General features: G+C 44.9%; 1 protein-coding gene and 2 long non-coding RNA genes across 3 annotated transcripts in view; 1 reads left to right on the forward strand and 2 right to left on the reverse strand.

Moving 5' to 3' along the window:
* LOC142559601 (uncharacterized) overlaps positions 1-17,286 on the reverse strand; it is a 227,424-nt gene that overhangs the window by 190,835 nt on the left and 19,303 nt on the right. The window lies entirely within an intron of this gene.
* LOC142559598 (uncharacterized) lies at positions 10,157-14,519 on the reverse strand. The gene is made up of 3 exons (XR_012823167.1): positions 14,314-14,519; positions 12,687-12,787; positions 10,157-10,458 (listed from the first exon to the last, which is right to left on the reverse strand). It is a non-coding gene; the product is annotated as an uncharacterized LOC142559598 (long non-coding RNA).
* Positions 14,836-15,842, forward strand: LOC142559832 (beta-1,3-galactosyltransferase 5-like). Its single transcript, XM_075671508.1, has one exon. It carries the CDS (start codon positions 14,865-14,867, stop codon positions 15,840-15,842), a length of 978 nt encoding a protein of 325 aa, XP_075527623.1. The 5' UTR covers positions 14,836-14,864.

Raw genomic sequence — 17,286 nt, forward strand, 5'->3', positions numbered from 1 at the left:
CAATATTACTACAGAACATCAGGGTGTATCAGGGTACATAAGACAATGTATTGCTTCCAAGAATGTATTAAGTGATTTTATTTGGACAATTGAGTCAGGCAAAGAGTTCCACTGCTGAATTGCCCTGGGAAAAAAACTATACCTGAAGCAGTCATTGTGCACTGTGGGAGGAGGTATATACATGCTGTGTCTGTGCCGTGATGTTTCCTGTGTCTTGATCTGGAAGTACTCGTCGTATCTTATTTTGACATGGTTATGAATTACTAAGAACAGGAATTTAAGCCTTTCATACTCCGTACGTTTTTGCAGAGGTGGAAGCTTCGCAAGTTTACACAATTCAGTCGGAGAGTGAAAACGGCGGTATTTATTAAATATAAACCTAGAAGTAAGACGCTGGACCTTCTCTAGTTTTAGACAGTTACTTTGGGTGTAGGGATCCCAGACTATTTTTGCGTATTCAATTATAGGCCTTAGCAAGGTTTTGTAAGCTATAATTTTAATTTCAGGGGAGGCACAGTGCAGGTTACGTCTCAGCCCCCACAATACTTTGTTAGCTTTTGCGCAAAGCTCATATACATGAAGATTCCAACGCAAGTCGGGTGTAAATATAAGACCTAGGTATTTATGTTGTTTAACTCGAGCAAGCTCATGACCGTTGATACTGTATGAGAAATTTAAGATATTCTTTTTTCTAGAGATGGACATAAAAACCGATTTAGTTGGGTTAAGCTGCATTTGCCACCGATCACACCAGTCCTTAGTTTTCTGCAAGTTAAGCTTAAGGTCGGCCTGATCACCTGGTGACTCTATTCTCTTGTACAATATGCAGTCGTCGGCAAACATTCTTATTTGGGTAGTGATGTCATTCGGCAGATCATTTATAAAAACTAAGAATAAAAGGGGCCCTAAGACACTACCCTGGGGTACCCCAGATACCACGGGAGATAAACTAGATTGCTGATGTCCCAATTGAACATATTGTTCTCTATGTTCAAGGTAGGAAGTGAACCACCGCGTAAGAGAAGAATTTTTGAAAGTAACACTAATTTTAAGTAAAAGCTTTTTGTGGGACACCTTGTCGAAGGCCTTTGCAAAGTCTAAGAATATTATATCAGTTTGGCCGCGGGCATTAATTGTGCTAGAAAGGTCATGCACAAGCTCAATAAGCTGAGTGACGGTGGACAAACCTTTGCGAAAGCCATGTTGACCTGGAAAAAGTAATTTATGTTCATCTAAATAGGTGAGCAGATGCTTTGACACAATGTGTTCTAGCATTTTAGAACAGGTGCTCGTGAGCGATATCGGTCGGTAGTTGCTAGTGCCAGAGGTTGGGCCACCTTTATGTATGGGCACAATTTTTGCGCGCTTCCAGGCAGTGGGAAACGAGCCACTGGAAATGGATGATTGAAAAATTAGTGTTAAAAACTTGGATGTCCATTCGGCATATCTATAAAGGAATTCATTGGGGATTTAATCAGGACCGGGACTTTATTAGAAACGCCACCGAGGCAAAGAGGCTGGAAACGTGATACTAACCGCTGCGTGAAGCAACTCCTTGGAATTAATTCTCAGAAGTATACAACATTTAGTTTCAAGCTAACAATTTTCAAACGGCAAGCTAACATTAGAGATCGCGTATAATTTCCGAGACGAGTGTTCAAAAGTGGATAGCTGGCTGTTACCAGCTGTTTCGAAGTGTCGACAGAGAACTAAACGTCACGCCGAGTTCGCGCTTGAAGAAAATGGCACGCATGATAAGTGTGATGCCTTGATAAGTGTGATGCCATGATAAGTGTGATGCAAAGTGTGTAAGACACTTTGAACACCGATGTTTAATTAGTGGTGTCACGAATTGAGACTGTGGAGGCGGAAAGGCGGTTCCATTCAGTGGCTGTTCTTGGCAAAAAGGAAGAATGGCACATGAAATTTGTGTTGATGGTCCATGCGAGACGAGATATAACTTGGTGGGGTGAAAATATTTTCTTTAAGAGAAGGGTTAAAGTACCATATTCTATGAAAAATACAGAGACGAAGGTACCTACGACGTAACCAAAGGTCAGGTTGACCTAGTGTTCTTTTCATGGACGTGACGCTAGAATGACGTGAATAATTTGAGAGAATAAAAGGGCGGCGCGGTTCTAATTGCTTTCAAGGGAAATGACAAGATTGGCATGAGCAGGGTCCCGTATGGATGGTTGTTGCGGAGCACGCCATCTTTCCTACCTGAAAGGCCATAAAATGCTTTCGCATTAATAATGCAATACATACACACCTTGCTCAATGCGTCGACGTGTACACGTTACTTAGGTTTATGCATAAATGCGTTCAACACCCTTCAGTCGTTGATTTAACACCCTTCTTCTAGCAAAGTCGCACCTTATGTGTGGTATACACCCTTGTAATAGGATGTTTTGACCGAGAAGGTTGCTAAGAGGGTGTGGCCGTGGGTGTAAATGCAGAAAGCACCTCTCTTAACACCCACAAGGGTGTAAAATGTTTAGTGTGCCGCGGATCTGACGCAGACATCGGCTGCGAAAGCACGCGGCTACTGGCAGGGCGAGACAAGGCATTTCGGAAAACTAACAGCTCAAAATCACAACCAGCTGCTCTTAAACCATATGTTATCTCCTGATGTCGCCCGCACCGTATCGAGAAAGAACGTCGCCTTTTCTGGACAGATATCTTGCCCTTTCTGCATGAACCAAAGCGGTAGTTCGAGCTCGTGCCTTGGTAAAGCAAGCACACCAAATGTCATGTTCAATGTCAACAAGAATATTTGCAATATTTCTTCGAAGACAGAAACGCAACAGCAAGGATAGCTGAAACCACTTGCTTCCTTTGAACGACGCTGCTTAATCAATCAACCACACGAACGCTGCCGCCACATTTTAGCGATATCGCAAGTTCCACATGAAACGGTATATAAAACTCGCGGCTTTTACTTTGGCGATCTTAATTCCTAACATCAACATGAAAGGGCTCAGTGTAGCGCGTACGCTTTCGATACTCTCAGCGCTCTCCGTTGCTTTTGTCACCATACAGGTCTACAAGCATGACCGTTATCATGCTAAACGATCTCCCTCGTCGACGCATTGCGGTCCTGGAAATACGATGCCTGCCATCAACTACCTGACAAGGACGGCACAATTTTGTGAACTGGCTGCTAAGCGACCTTCGGTGCTTATCGGTGTCGCTTCAAGCACGGACCACTTCGATGCTCGAGCGGCAATTCGGGATACTTGGGGCGGCACGGCCCTCAAAATGGACTTCGTTGTCGTCTTCCTTCTGGGAAAGACCCTGGACCCGGAAGTACAGCGCAAGGTATTCGCAGAACACGGCCTTTACGGTGATATAGTTCAGGGAGACTTTCTCGACACCTACAGGAACCTCACCTACAAAACTGTGATGCTGATCCGCTGGGCTCGGGAAAAGTGCTCGGGCGTTCATTTCGTGCTGAAGACCGACGACGACATGCTGGTCAGCGTATGGGACCTCGCCGTCATCGTCAACGGTTTGGAGGGAGTCAAACGCACAATGTGGGGCTATCTGCATCGCAATTCTACACCACATCGCATTGTATCCTCCAAGTGGTATGTATCTCGGAAAGAATACGCGCCAGATACCTATCCCCCATACCTCTCGGGGTCCGGGTACCTAATATCTGGTGACAGCATTGCCGCACTTGAGGAGCTCACACACGACGAGTGCCTCTTCCCTTTTGAAGACGTCTACCTGACCGCCATCGTTGCGGAGAGAGCTCAAGTGAGTCGTTTAGGTGTCGATGGCTTCTCCGATGAATACAAGTGGTTCCATCAGCCGTGCTCGACACCCAGGGTCGTAACGTCTCATCATTGGAGCGCGGCGGCATTGCGACAAGAATGGAGTCGCGCTGTCTCCCGGTTGGACTTCGGGCTGTGCGCGGGAATAAAGAAAAGCCAGATGGTGTCGTAGACCAGACGAAAAAGTGTGGCCACTTGTTGTATTCATTTTGGACATAATCAGCGTTGCACTAGACAGGTAGGTAGAGTTAGCGCGGCCCCACTGCAGTTCACATGTTATTGAATGCGAAGCATTTCTTGGCGATCATATCCGCTTTGACAGCATCTATCTATCTACCTATCTATCTATCTATCTATCTATCTATCTATCTATCTATCTATCTATCTATCTATCTATCTATCTATCTATCTATCTATCTATCTATCTTTCTATCTATCTATCTATCTATCTATCTATCTATCTACCGACGTCTTGGTGCTCTCACAGTCGTTTACTTAATTTGGTATGCACCACAATTGGCATATTATGACAAGGGTATATGACGAACATAAATGATCGGCCATGACATGAATATTATGACATGTGTGTTATGTCGGTCATGAAACAGCCGCGTACGTCTTCGTGCTCTCGTGGTCGGTTCGCTAACTTGGTATGCATTAAAATGTGCATAGTATGACAAGAGTGTCTGATGAACATAAATGATAGGTCATGGCATGAATATCACGATATGCATGTCATGTATGTCATGAAACATCCGCATATGTCTTGTTACGCACCAAAACGTCTTGTTATGCACAAAAACGTCTTGTTATGCACCAATATTGGCATAGTGGCAAGAGTGTATGACGAACATACATGATAGGCCACCTACGTTTTGGTACGTACAAAAATCGGCACAGTATGACAAGAGTAAATGAGGAATATAAATGATAGGTTATGACATGTTTGTCATGTAAGTGATGAAACAGCTGCCTACGTGTTGGTGTTCTCATGGTCGTTTCGTTAACTTGGTAAGCTCCCCGCACATTGCTTCAAATAATGTCGATTCCCACAGGGCGTGGGATCTGCCACCTTTCTTACAAATTTGCAGTGGGCGTTATAAGTTTACGGACCGCGGGACCTCAGAAAAACCTCAATATCTCCGCATCCTTGGCACACTGTCCGGTATTCGGATTTCCAATCTGTACAGGCCAGTACAGTACGGCCTTAAGGAACAAAATCTCCTCAAGGTAACACACGCCCTTGCGCTATGCAACTTCACGTACGAGGCGACCATGCACAGATGGAAGGTAGCGGAGAAGGACAAACTCAACGTTCAACTGAGGAAGCTAGTCAAACTAGCGCTGGGAAACACCAAGAGCACCGAGACAGAGCTCCTACTGCAAATGGGGGTACACAATACAATTGAAGATATCGCCGAAGCTCAAGAACGGGCTCAATTGACAAGACTCTCTGGAACCAAACAGGATAGAAATATCCTAGCCGAACTAGGCCATGACACTACAGCAATCGAGAATATATACCAAAGCGTTCCGACGGACACACGCAACTCTTACATGGGTTGCCCACTCCCGCGGAACATGAACCCCGCGCACCGTCAACCCAGAAGACTGGCACGCGGATCGTTCATCCTGCGCGAACTACGTGATAAGAAAATCGTAGCCTGTGTCGTAAACGCGGCACAGTACCCGTTCAGAAAGACCATTGCCACCACGGTCAATAAGCAAGGTCAAGTCACAAACACTCTCACACTCAAGACCCACAAATCCGAGAAAGCAGAACAGGTCGCCGTCGCACTCGCGCTCACAGACACGACCACCACCCACGTCTACACCGATTTACGCTCGGCGGTCAAAATATCTCAGAAAAGAGCCTTTGCAACACAAGCATTAGAGATAGTCAGTACATCCGCATCGCCGATACATCACACCATCTGCTGGTTCCCGGCACACCTCGGAGAGATCGAGGACGCCACTCCCAATCTGAGTGAGATGGCTCACAGGAGCGCGCGAGACCTAACCCCCCGCGACGCCACCAATTCTCGTCGTGACCATCCCAGCGAGAATCGGGGCCCTCCCTCCACATACAACGAGATCACAAAGCACTTTTATCTAGACTGCAGAATATACAGCATACCTCACAATAAGCTTACAAGGCCTCAAGCCCTCACGTTAAGAATGCTTCAGACCAACACGTACCCCACGCAAAACAGACTACATCACTACATGCCTGACCTATACACAACATCATATTGCGAGAATTGCCATAGCACACTAGACTTATATTACTTGCTCTGGCCGTGTGGTCGGACTCACTCAAACAAGAATCAAGACTACGCCAGGCTACAAGAAGCATTACGCAGCACGGACCTGGCGGAGCAGCTCTGGGTCGTCCAGCGAGCCCACGATGATGCGGCCAGAAAGTTGCAACTCTCGGTCCTACGTGGAAGTAGCCCACCCTATGGGGTCTTGCACCCCGTACCTCGCTGGACCTTTCAGTAAAGTTATTACATCCATCCATCCAGTAAACGCGAACATTGTGATAGGATATTACTGGCTACGGTCACAATGTGCTCAGAAATATTGTTTTATAGCATTGCTTAGTTCTTAAACTTTTGACGCCGACTGATCGTCAAAAGTACATTGAAACGTCTCCTGTCATGTTTCTCTATTCCGGAAAAGTACCGCTTCGCTTACGACAAGCTTCTGTTCCGGGGCTACGTCATCAGCGAATTTGGAGTCCGCCCTGACCCGTAGAAGACAGCTGCCATGTCGAAGCAACAGCAGCCCATCGACAAGAAGGCAGTGCGTAGATTCCTTGGCATGTGTGCCTACAGTTACCTTTCAGGCGCTTCTTCAAGGCCTTTTCACGCATCCCTAAGCCGTTGATGCATCTAACTAAATGTGGATGTGGAGTTAAACTGTCGTGCGACTGGCCGCTCGAAACACTTCGGTTCACTCGGTACACTGAGAAACATGGGGTAAAGATTATGCGGATCCCACGCACTGTGCGAATCGATGCAAACTAAGCCTTCTGTGCTGTTTGCTTTTGATTGACGATAATTAGAGGTGACGATGAGGGCGAGTGTTTAATCATATAAAAACGCTTAGTCCAACACAAGAGCGGTGAGTTGATGTTAAAAGTTACATTGCGTTCACCACTGCCGTTTGCGTAGTACACAGAACACATAGGGAGGCGTGTTTGCTTGAGGCGTTGTTGTGCGCTACTGGTTCATTATCTCTGAGAGGGTTAAGCATTATCATTGCATCACATGGCACATCGAGTTCGTTGCAGAAGTGCTGAACTTTAATTGAATTATGGCACTGCACATACCAAAACTACAATCGGATTATAACACGTGCCCTAGTGGCGGACTCCGTTTGATTTTGACCCTCTGTGGTTCTTTAACGAGCACCTTAAGCCTAAGTACGCGAGCGTCATTTGTATTTCGCTCCCGTCTAAATGCGGCTGCTGCGGCCGGGGTGGATTGCGTGACTGCGAGCGGTGTCATAGCCGCATAGCCACCGTGGGCACAGAAGTGTTCATTTGACGTGCGACCGCTTCCGTATAGTGTCGCCTAGACCCTACAGTGCTTCAATGCGGCTTTGCGTCGGTTCACCTTGTGTCAGTTGTTCGCTTCACAAATCTGCTTGCTGGTTTTGCTCAGAAATGGCAGAAACGTTCAGTGCCGTACCTTCCGTTTGCCCGCAACTGCTGTCGTGTCTACAATGGTAGCATTTTCTTGCCTTCTCAGGTCAGCTTTTCCTTCTCCCGCCCTTTCCTCCTGTATGAGAACGAGTATTTCTTTTACAGGCCTATTAATATGTAAGCGTGGTTGGTACCAGGTTTTAATTTTCTGGCGTTCTGCATCGGTTCAGAAAGCTATATATTTACATTCTTCATGGTCGAGTCAAGTCGAGTAACGGTCGGACGGACGGATGGACAGACAGACAGACAGACAGACAGACAGACAGACAGACAGACAGACAGACAGACAGACAGACAGACAGACAGACAGACAGACTATTGTTATCACTATTATTATTACGTAACATAAATCGAATTTCAAACTCAGTACCAATTTTTTTAAGTCTTCCTTTTTTTTGCGATTAACGTTCTTCAGGAACTTCGCCTAGCTTACGGTAAGTCTTGGCTGTCTTGGCATGTCTTGGCCCACCAACTATAGGTCGGATAAAACTTTAGAAAAAAGGAAAGGCCCCGCCCAGATGACCGAAGCGTGACAGCCGATTGCCTCCGCGACTAAAATATTCCCGCTAGAAAAATCGTGCTCCTGAAATGCGTAATTCTCGGTATAAATAAATACTTTTCTGTTTTGATGACAGCTTTAGTAGAGCTCTCATGGCCTACAGCACATGACGGATAGCGACAGAAGAATAACCGCGTGCCTTCTACAACGCTGCACGTCGTCTGCTCTTTAGCTTCATTGAAAGCGACAAAAGTAGAAAGAGCAGCTCTGCATGGCTTTTGGGCTTGTTTACATGTACACGGGGTATCTACTACTCATTTTCCAAGCTTAAAAGGAATCAGCTGCTATTGAAAAAGTACTTATATAAAACAATGCATTTATCGCAACCATTACAAACCAGGAGCGGAGAATACGGTCGAGTCAGGAAGGTACAAAAATGCTTCATTCATTGTTTTAAAAAAATACTCTTGGTTTTAAATAGCATAAAACTTATATTTTTGGGTTTTCTGTTTTCACAATTTCACAGCACGCATTCTACAGCTTGCGCGTGCAGTAAACACTGGTGGACAGCAGTCAATCGACGGTGCTACACAACTCTAGAACACCGTCGCTAGACGCTCGGCTATCTCACTGCTGACAATGATCGTTCACGCTAAGTTGACAGCGACAAATGTTCGCGTTGAAGGCTTCTTCTGCAAATATTTTCTGTTGAGACACTCGTAGGTTTGTTTCATGCGCGCACACTTTTCTGTTTTCTCCTGAGAATGGTTTCGCTCCATCACTTCACCCCGTCCGACAAAAAACCCAGCGGCACAGTACGCGAACACCCCCGCCGCTAACAGTAGGCACCAGTCTTTGGAAAACTTTTCTCGTCGTAACGTCACTCGGGAGCGAAATAAAACAACATGGGACAAACGCGCAGGATGTGTGTTCGTAGCGGTCGCCGCGGGATCCTGTTTTCAGGCAAAGCGTAGCCAAGCGCCAGCGATGCTCGCTGCAATGTTCCTTCGCCGGATCACGGCTCAGAATAAATGCACGTGGCACAAATGCCGCATCGTATGCTCGCAGTAATATTCCCGGCATGATAGACCATCACAAACAGTTCTGGAATTCACTCAGACGAGGGGATGAAGCACACAGCTGACGCGACCTCGCCCAGTTCGAAGCGCGGACGGCCATCTTCTCCGTCTGCGGCCTCACCGACCGTCGGAGAAGATGACGTTAGTCCAGAAGGCGCGCCCATTGGTGGGTGCTCGTGGGCCTCCGCCTCGGAGGAGTAAACGCCCCCTTTTTTCTAAAGTTGTATCCGACTATCTGCCCACTGCTCAATGACAAAAAAAAAATGAAAGGCCTCGTGCATGACGCGTTTCATCAATGGCGATACGGTACGTGTCGCTGCATTGCTTCAATGCTAATCGCATTGACGCTAATCGCATTGACGTCAACATGCATCGTGAAATAGATTCTGCCGGTTCTTTTTCTTTATTATTATTAGAAACGCCACCGAGGAAAAGAGGCTGGAAACATGATACAAACCGCTGGGTGAAGCAACTCCTTGAAACGAATTCTCAGAAGTACACGCCATTCAGTTTCGAGCTAAATATTTTCAAATGGCAAGCTAACATTAGTAAACGCGTAAAATTTCTGAGACAATTGTTCGAATGTGGATGGCTGGCTGTTACCAGCTGTTTCAAAGTGTCGAGAGAGAACTACACGTCACGCCAAGTTTGCGCTTGAAGAAAATGGCACGCATGATAAATATGATGACTGGCAAAACCAACGTTTTTGGCATAATTAGAAGCGGTAATAATAACTGCTGAACCATCTTTTTTTACCAATTTTCTTACGGTATACAAGATTTGTAGTTTGGATTTCCCGGTACGCTCGGTTAACTAGCCGCCTCTTTATATTTCGTATTAATAAAGCGCACGTTATGGGTTTTCTCTAGCCAAATCATTTGGGTTAATTGCATCATTTGCAATATACCAATTCCTTTGTTTTAGCTGCACCAAATTTTTAAAAAAACTTTTATATAAGCTACATTTTTAATTTAATTTCTGTGTCTGGCGTTCTTTCCGGCTCCAGGAAAAGAACCACAGTGAAGGTTATATGTAAAGGTGGCTACAAGGTTAATGCAGCCAGATTTTTACCTATTTGTGTTATCGCAGCTTTTTCTAAGGGTCTAGGAAAAAGGTTTCTTTCGCGTATATATCATGATTTCTCGAAGTAAAAAATATTTTAACCGTATCACAGTCTGGATTCATAAAGGGTCGTTCTTCGGAATAAACGTTATTAACTACAAAATAAACAATACCGAAATATTTTCAAAGTAATCTTTTCAATTCAGACCTGTTTAATGATGTTAATAAAGCTCTAGAGTCTGAATCCCGACGTATTACCATACCAGCTGTTATGACAAGCCTCTTGAATTACAAGGATTCGGCTTATTCAACCGTAGACGGTCAGTTTTCCTGAAAAATACCGAACAGGGATTTTTACCAATCTTGCATGTAGTGCCTCAGGGAAGTATACTGGGCAGCCGCTCTTAAAAGCCTATAAATGATGCCATTCGCATTGACCAAACAGAAAAACTAGTTATATACGCGGACGGCAGCAGTTTAGTAAATTCTGGTCTTGATACAAATGACCTAAAATTAATATGTAATGTTATACTTCAAAACCCTTTTTATGGTAAACGTCAAACTGTGTCAATATCATTCCGAAGAAAAGGAAAGTATTTATTTTTCAGAGACAAAATTTTTACGCCACATTATGTCGTCAAATATGACAATCAAATGTATCGAAATTGTCAAGGTCCACAAAATTCTTGAAGTGCTTTTCAGGTCACATCTTGGCTCGGAAGTGCAGGCAGCTAGCACGCCCAGAAAACGTTCAAGTACGGGGCGCCCTTTCTCGTTGCCAAAAACTCCTCCCCGTAAAACTCAAAATACAAATTTATCATGTTCTTTGGCGTACCGCATTAATTATTGCACATTGGTATGGGTTACGAGAACAAAAGAAAACATCGAGACTTTTCTTCCTACAAAAAAAAAAGTCAAGGCAAGTTGCAAACCATGATAATTTTGCTTGAGCCTGCAGCTGATTTCTAAACTTTATTATTGTAAGTGGTGAAGAGGTAATTTACTAAAATTTCGCTACAACTAGCACTACTCCCTCACCAAGGCCCTTAAGCACAAGGGCTATGAAGAATGTGCCATGTAAGGTCACTACTATCGCAGCATCAGCCTCTCCTGAGAGGATGCAGTGAAAAATATCGTTGGCTTATAACGCGCAATAAATCGACCTCCTGTAAAAATTTAACACAGATTTGTTGGTTCTGCTCCCGGAAACAATGCCGGATGAAGTGGAATGTGCCACCTGTACGATGGAGGAAAGTGCTTTTTATCGTTCAGCTTCTGCTTGCCGACACTCCACCAAGACGTGGAAAACGGTCAGACTCTCACCACAGCTACCAAAGAGGGGAGTTTCCCCACCAGTCAACAAGAATGAGTATCGTGTGCGTGTATTATTCTTAGTCGACAGAACATGACATCAGTCTGTCACGCTTTTGTTAGCGCAGGCCGATTGGGTACGTTAGGCTTAATTAAATGAAGTTTGTTTGAGGTTTCACAGTCCCAGATGGATTGCCAAAAGTTTCTCAGTGTTATGCGCAGGATAGCTTCAATTCTGTGAGAAGGATAGCTATGGTAGTGTTACAAGCTCTCGTTGTTATGGATGTAGCAAGTTCGTCAGCAAGCATATTGCCCACTACGCCTCTGTGGCCTGGCACCCAGCATACAATATGTGTGTCAGACCCATACATAGCATACAGACGTGAGGTCTCCACTACTGGATTTTTGTGTTTCCATAAAGACACTAAAGCTCTCACTGCACTTAGGGAGTCTGTAAATATTCGCTGTACAGACCTTCTCAAGTGTATATGCGCCCTACAGCAGTTCGAACTGTTCAGAGACTTAGTAGTTATTATGGATTGGAATGCTCGTAACACAACTCACCTACCGTTCTGCACAACACGAGTTTTAAAAGGCATGAGATTGAAGGAGGTTAAAATTGTTTCTGAAACATGCAGTAAGTTTCTTATTTTACGTTTCGAATTTCTATGGTGTTTCCCCTTTATTTATGAGGCTGGCTGTAATATGTTTTCACTATTGCATAAATTTCAGTGCTTAACGTCATTGAAGTACCACTTATGTGTACATGAAACGTACCGTTTTTACTTATTTACACTTAGTCTTCTTGACTAAAGCTTTCATATATTTGTTTCTTGTGCCTATGTTTTTTATCCTTACCTTGTCGTTCCGTCATTATTTTGTCATTGTATGTACACTGGGATGTCGTGTCTATTCATATAAAAACTTTCCATTAGTACGTATTACCACAAATGTTATTTTGGTTTTTTCTAGCCAGAAGTTTTGTGTGCGTGTGCTAAAATAAATGGTGTATTGATTCTTTTTCTTTCTTATCTGCTTCTGTTCCTTCATATCAATGTATCCATGCTGTTGCAGTGTCACTTATGTGTACAGGAAAACATACAGTTATTACACATTAGCGCGTTTTTTTTTCATAGCATTTTTTTTCTTTTGGCTTTTTTGTGCTAAAATGAAAGCTGTATTGTTTTGTTTTTCTTTCCTCTGCTCCCTGTTGATCTATTGCCACCTCATAGTGATTGTATTCTTACCTTCGTTGTTACTTGCTGCCTAGTAGAGGATTATGTGTCGTCAAGCGGCTGATTACGCTTTTTACTCATAATTCCGTCCGGAAGTTTTCCGGAAAATAAACCTATATGAATTGAAATAAACTGAATTGAAATTATTGGAATGCATCATGTAACCGCACAAAAACAAGGGACAAATAAGGAACACACAAGACAGGCGCGGAACTTCAACTAAGATTTACTCCGGGAAATCCCACATTTTTACAAGTATCATAATCACACTCGCTAATCATCAGAGAGCCATCACTCGACGTTGGCATGCGGGCTTGGGTGCCACAAATTTGCTTGTAAATATTAGAACTCTTTATCGCTCAATGACACTGAAGAGCTGCTTACGCAGCTGCCAGATTTCATTTTTATACAGTAAGCTTCATAGATTTCTCGGCTCAGTAGTGACGCAAACATCTTCAAGACTTTAGTGTCGCGGAACCTAGGCGTGCAATTACGACAGTGGCGACAATGGTCAGCCAGTTTGCCACCCCCGCCAATCCTTCTACTCCTGCGCGGTGCTCCTACAGTCTGACGTTTAGGCACCGTCGCGTCTGCCCTGTGTAGCTATTGCCACAAGAGAGAGGTATCTGGTACACTACCCCTATTCTGCATGGGACGAACCTGTCGACCTGCTTGATACCACATTCATTTCTTTTGTTCTTACCCTGCACCATGTTGCACATGCCCGCCAGTTTTTTGGGCGCCGTGAAAACCACTGGTACTTCACATTTTTCAGCCACCTTTCTGAGGTGGTGGGAGATTTGGTGGTAGTACAAGATGGAGGGGGGGGGGCAACAGGTGTACGACGTTGCGGCTCTACGCTTGAGCGGAGCTCTGATGGGTCCCGCGCTTCCTTGGTACTACCACCAAATCTCCCACCGCCCCAAAAAGGTGGTTGAAAAATGTGAAGTACCGGTGGTTTTCACGCGTCGATACCTCGCTGTTTTGTTTTAGAGCGCAGCTCTTGATGGCCCGTTCCAGCAGCGTAACCAAGTGAACGAGCACAAAAGCGAAAGATGAAAGAGCGAACGCGGAGCGGCAGATGAAAGACGCGCGCCACGAACGGCGGCGACCAATGAGAGCGGCCCCTTCAGTGACGTGCGCGCGGGCAACTGGTTTCATGCAGGCCCGTCCAAGCACTCTTCAAAAAACTTCGTTTCATGAATTAAGGCACGAATTTAACTGAAATGCCAACGCATTTCTACTAAAAATTCGGGAATTATTTTCTCGAAACTGGTGCCATGCTGAGAATAGGTTCCAAGTAGATCCGCCTTGTGAACTCCACGGCAAGGATTTGTAAATTGCAATATAGGCCAAAAAGTTATTACTTTAAAACGTATTTAGTGAATTTTTCTTATTTAGTCCATTATACATTTCATTTTTTCTGCCAGTAATGTCTACTTCTTCGAGTAAACAAACTCGTGAACTAAGATTGCGCTATCTGCCACGGGCGACACATAAAAATTTTCGGAAGTGTTCGCCGAAACACCCTGTATATACAGAATTTTGAGCAACTTACCCTGAGGATAATGATATATAAAAGCCACGCACGAATCATTCATAGCGCGCGCCCATTCATGTAATATCCACTTTTACTTACCTGCACGACACAACATACGGTGCATCTGACGCCGACATCGGCTGCGAAAGCACGCGGCTACCGGCAGGGCGACACAAGAAATTTAGGAAAACTAAAAGCTCAGAATCACATCCAACCGCCCTTAAACCATATGTTATTGCTAGATGTCGCCCGCGCCGTCGCGTGAAAGAACGTCGCCTATTCTAGGCAGACATCTTGCCCTTTCTGCGTGAACAAAAAGCTGTAGCTCGAGCAGGGCTCTTGCTAAAGCAAGCCCACCAAATGTCATACACGTGCCCAATGCGGCCAAGAACATTTAAAGTATTTCTTAAAAGACAGAAACACAACAAGGCTGGTTCAAACCACTTGCTTACACAAGCAAGAACATACCGACAAAAATAACGCAGCGGTCCTTCGACCAACGCTTAAGGAATAAACAACTGAATAAACGATAGCAAACAAGCAATAAAAAATAGGAACGCTCCCGCCGTATGCTAGCGACGTCACAAGTCCAACAGAAACGCTACGTGAAACTGACTTTTCCTTTGGCGATCTTAATTGCTAACCTCACCATGAAAGGTATCGATGTAGCTCGTACGCTGTCGATACTCTCAGCGCTCTCCGTTGGTTTTGTCACCATACGCTACAAGTATGCCTGTTATCAGACAAAACGATCTACGTCGTCGACGCATTGTGGCCCTGAAAATACGATGCCTAGCTTCAAGTACGTAACACAGACGGCAAAATTTTGTGGACGAGCTGCTAATCGAACTTCGGTGCTTATCGGTGTTGTTTCAAACACGGACCATTTCGACGCTCGGGCAGCGATCCGGGATACCTGGGGCGGCACGGCCCTCAAAATGGACTTTGTTGTCGTCTTCCTGCTGGGAAAGACACTGGACCCGGAAGTACAGCTCAAGGTATTCGCCGAACAGGGCCTTTACGGTGATATAGTTCAGGGAGACTTTCTCGACACCTACAGGAACCTCACCTACAAGACTGTGATGCTGATCCGCTGGGCTCGGGAAAAGTGCTCGGGCGTTAATTTCGTGCTGAAGACTGACGACGACATGCTGGTCAGCGTATGGGACCTCGCCGTCGTCGTCAACAGTTTGGAGGGAGTCAAACGCACAATGTGGGGCTATCTGTATCGCGATCATCAACCCCATCGCAACGCATCCTCCAAGTGGTATGTGTCTCGGAAAGAATACGCGCCAGATACCTATCCCCCATTCCTCTCGGGGACCGGATACCTAATATCTGGTGACAGCATTGCCGCACTAGAGGAGCTCACACACGACGAGTGCTTCTTGCCTCTCGAAGACATCTACCTGACCGCCATCGTTGCGGAGAGAGCTCAAGTGGGTCGTTTAGGTTTCGATGGCTTCTCCAATGAACACAAGCGGTTCTACCAGCCGTGCTCGACCCCCAGGGTCGTAACGTCTCATGATTGGAGCGCGGCGGCATTGCGACAAGAATGGAGTCGCGCTATCTCGCGCTTGGACTTCGGGCTGTGCGCTGGAATAAAGAAATGCCAGATGGTGTCGTAGACCAGATAAAAAGAAGTGTGACCGCTTGTTGTGTTCATTTTGGACATAATGTAATCAGCGTTGCACTATACAGGTAGGTAGAGTTAGCGCAGCCCCACTGCATTTCACACGTTATTAAATGCGAAGCATTTCTTTGCGAGCATTTACCACTTTGACAGTATCTATCTATCCGCCTACATCTTGGTGCTCTCGTGGGCGTTTCGCTAATTTAGTATGTACCAAAATTTGCATAGTATGACAAGAGTGTATACCCACATAAATGATAGGTCATGACCCGAATATGATGACATGCGTGTTATGAATGTCATGATACATCTGCCCAAGTCTTGTTATGCACCAAAATTGACATAGTATAGCAAGAGTGTTATGAGGAACATACATGATGGGCCTTGACATGAATGTCATGACATGCGTGTCATGTAGCTCACGAAACAGCCACCTATGTCTTGGCGCTCTCATAGTTGTTTTCTTAACTGGCTATGTATCAAATTTGCATAGTATGACAAGAGTCTATGACTAACATAAATGATAGGTTATGACCTGAACGTCATGATATGCGTGCATGTTGGTCATGAACCAGTTGCCTACGTCTTGGTGCTCTCATGGTCGTTGTGTTAACTTGGTACGCTCCCCACACACTGCTTCGTATTACATAGATTCCCACAGGGCATGGGATCTGCCGGCTTTTTTGTTTGTTTGTTTGTTTGTTTGTTTGTTTGTTTGTTTGTTTGTTTGTTTGTTTCATTTGTCCACAGCATCATTGTAGAATAAGACAGTAATGGGCTTGTGCCAGAATGACTTCTGCAGTATACTAAGTCATTAACTCAAAAAAGGGTGATGTCTCTTTATATTTATTTAGAGGTAGGGTTAACAGGCGCCAAAATGCATTGTTCACGCCGAGCAAGCTTCAAGTGTCAAACTCGCAGGGGAAAATGACGAGCTCCATGTGAAATGCCCAGGCTTTGAAAAACGGTTCGTTCAATCTAACAGGCTCGCACAATACCATTATTGAAATGAAGGGTTGTCGTACAGGAAAACGTTACCGATACCCGACCAAGGTCGCGACGACAATCAATGAGCCTATACCCGAAGCTGATGTTGATGTGTGCCATCGCGAACCTACTTGACGCTTTGATAATATTGTTTTTCAATTTCGTCCGCAAGGAAGGAGATACATTTATAAGGGAAAGAAAGCAAGAATGATAAACAATGACATGGGAATAACTGATAACACTAATTTATGTAACTGAGCACTTGGGTACCGACCTTGGAAGAAACTAATAGCTGTGACAGTGAAGTGCAAGCACATCCACAAACAAAAGTCTGTGCGCTCGAATAGTCGGAAAATATTTGTTAGAAGGACAGGCGGCTCCATGACTGTGCAGATTTCTTCGGAAGTTTATCTTGATGAAATCAACTCTGCTGAGTAAATTGTAAGGTGATA

Source organism: Dermacentor variabilis, chromosome 10, assembly GCF_050947875.1.
Source record: "Dermacentor variabilis isolate Ectoservices chromosome 10, ASM5094787v1, whole genome shotgun sequence".
Taxonomy (NCBI): domain Eukaryota; kingdom Metazoa; phylum Arthropoda; class Arachnida; order Ixodida; family Ixodidae; genus Dermacentor; species Dermacentor variabilis.

What these genes read in the sequence shown, in the direction of transcription:
- LOC142559832 (XM_075671508.1), top strand. Translation starts at nt 14,865, where the DNA reads ATGAAAGGTATCGATGTAGCTCGTACGCTGTCGATACTCTCAGCGCTC.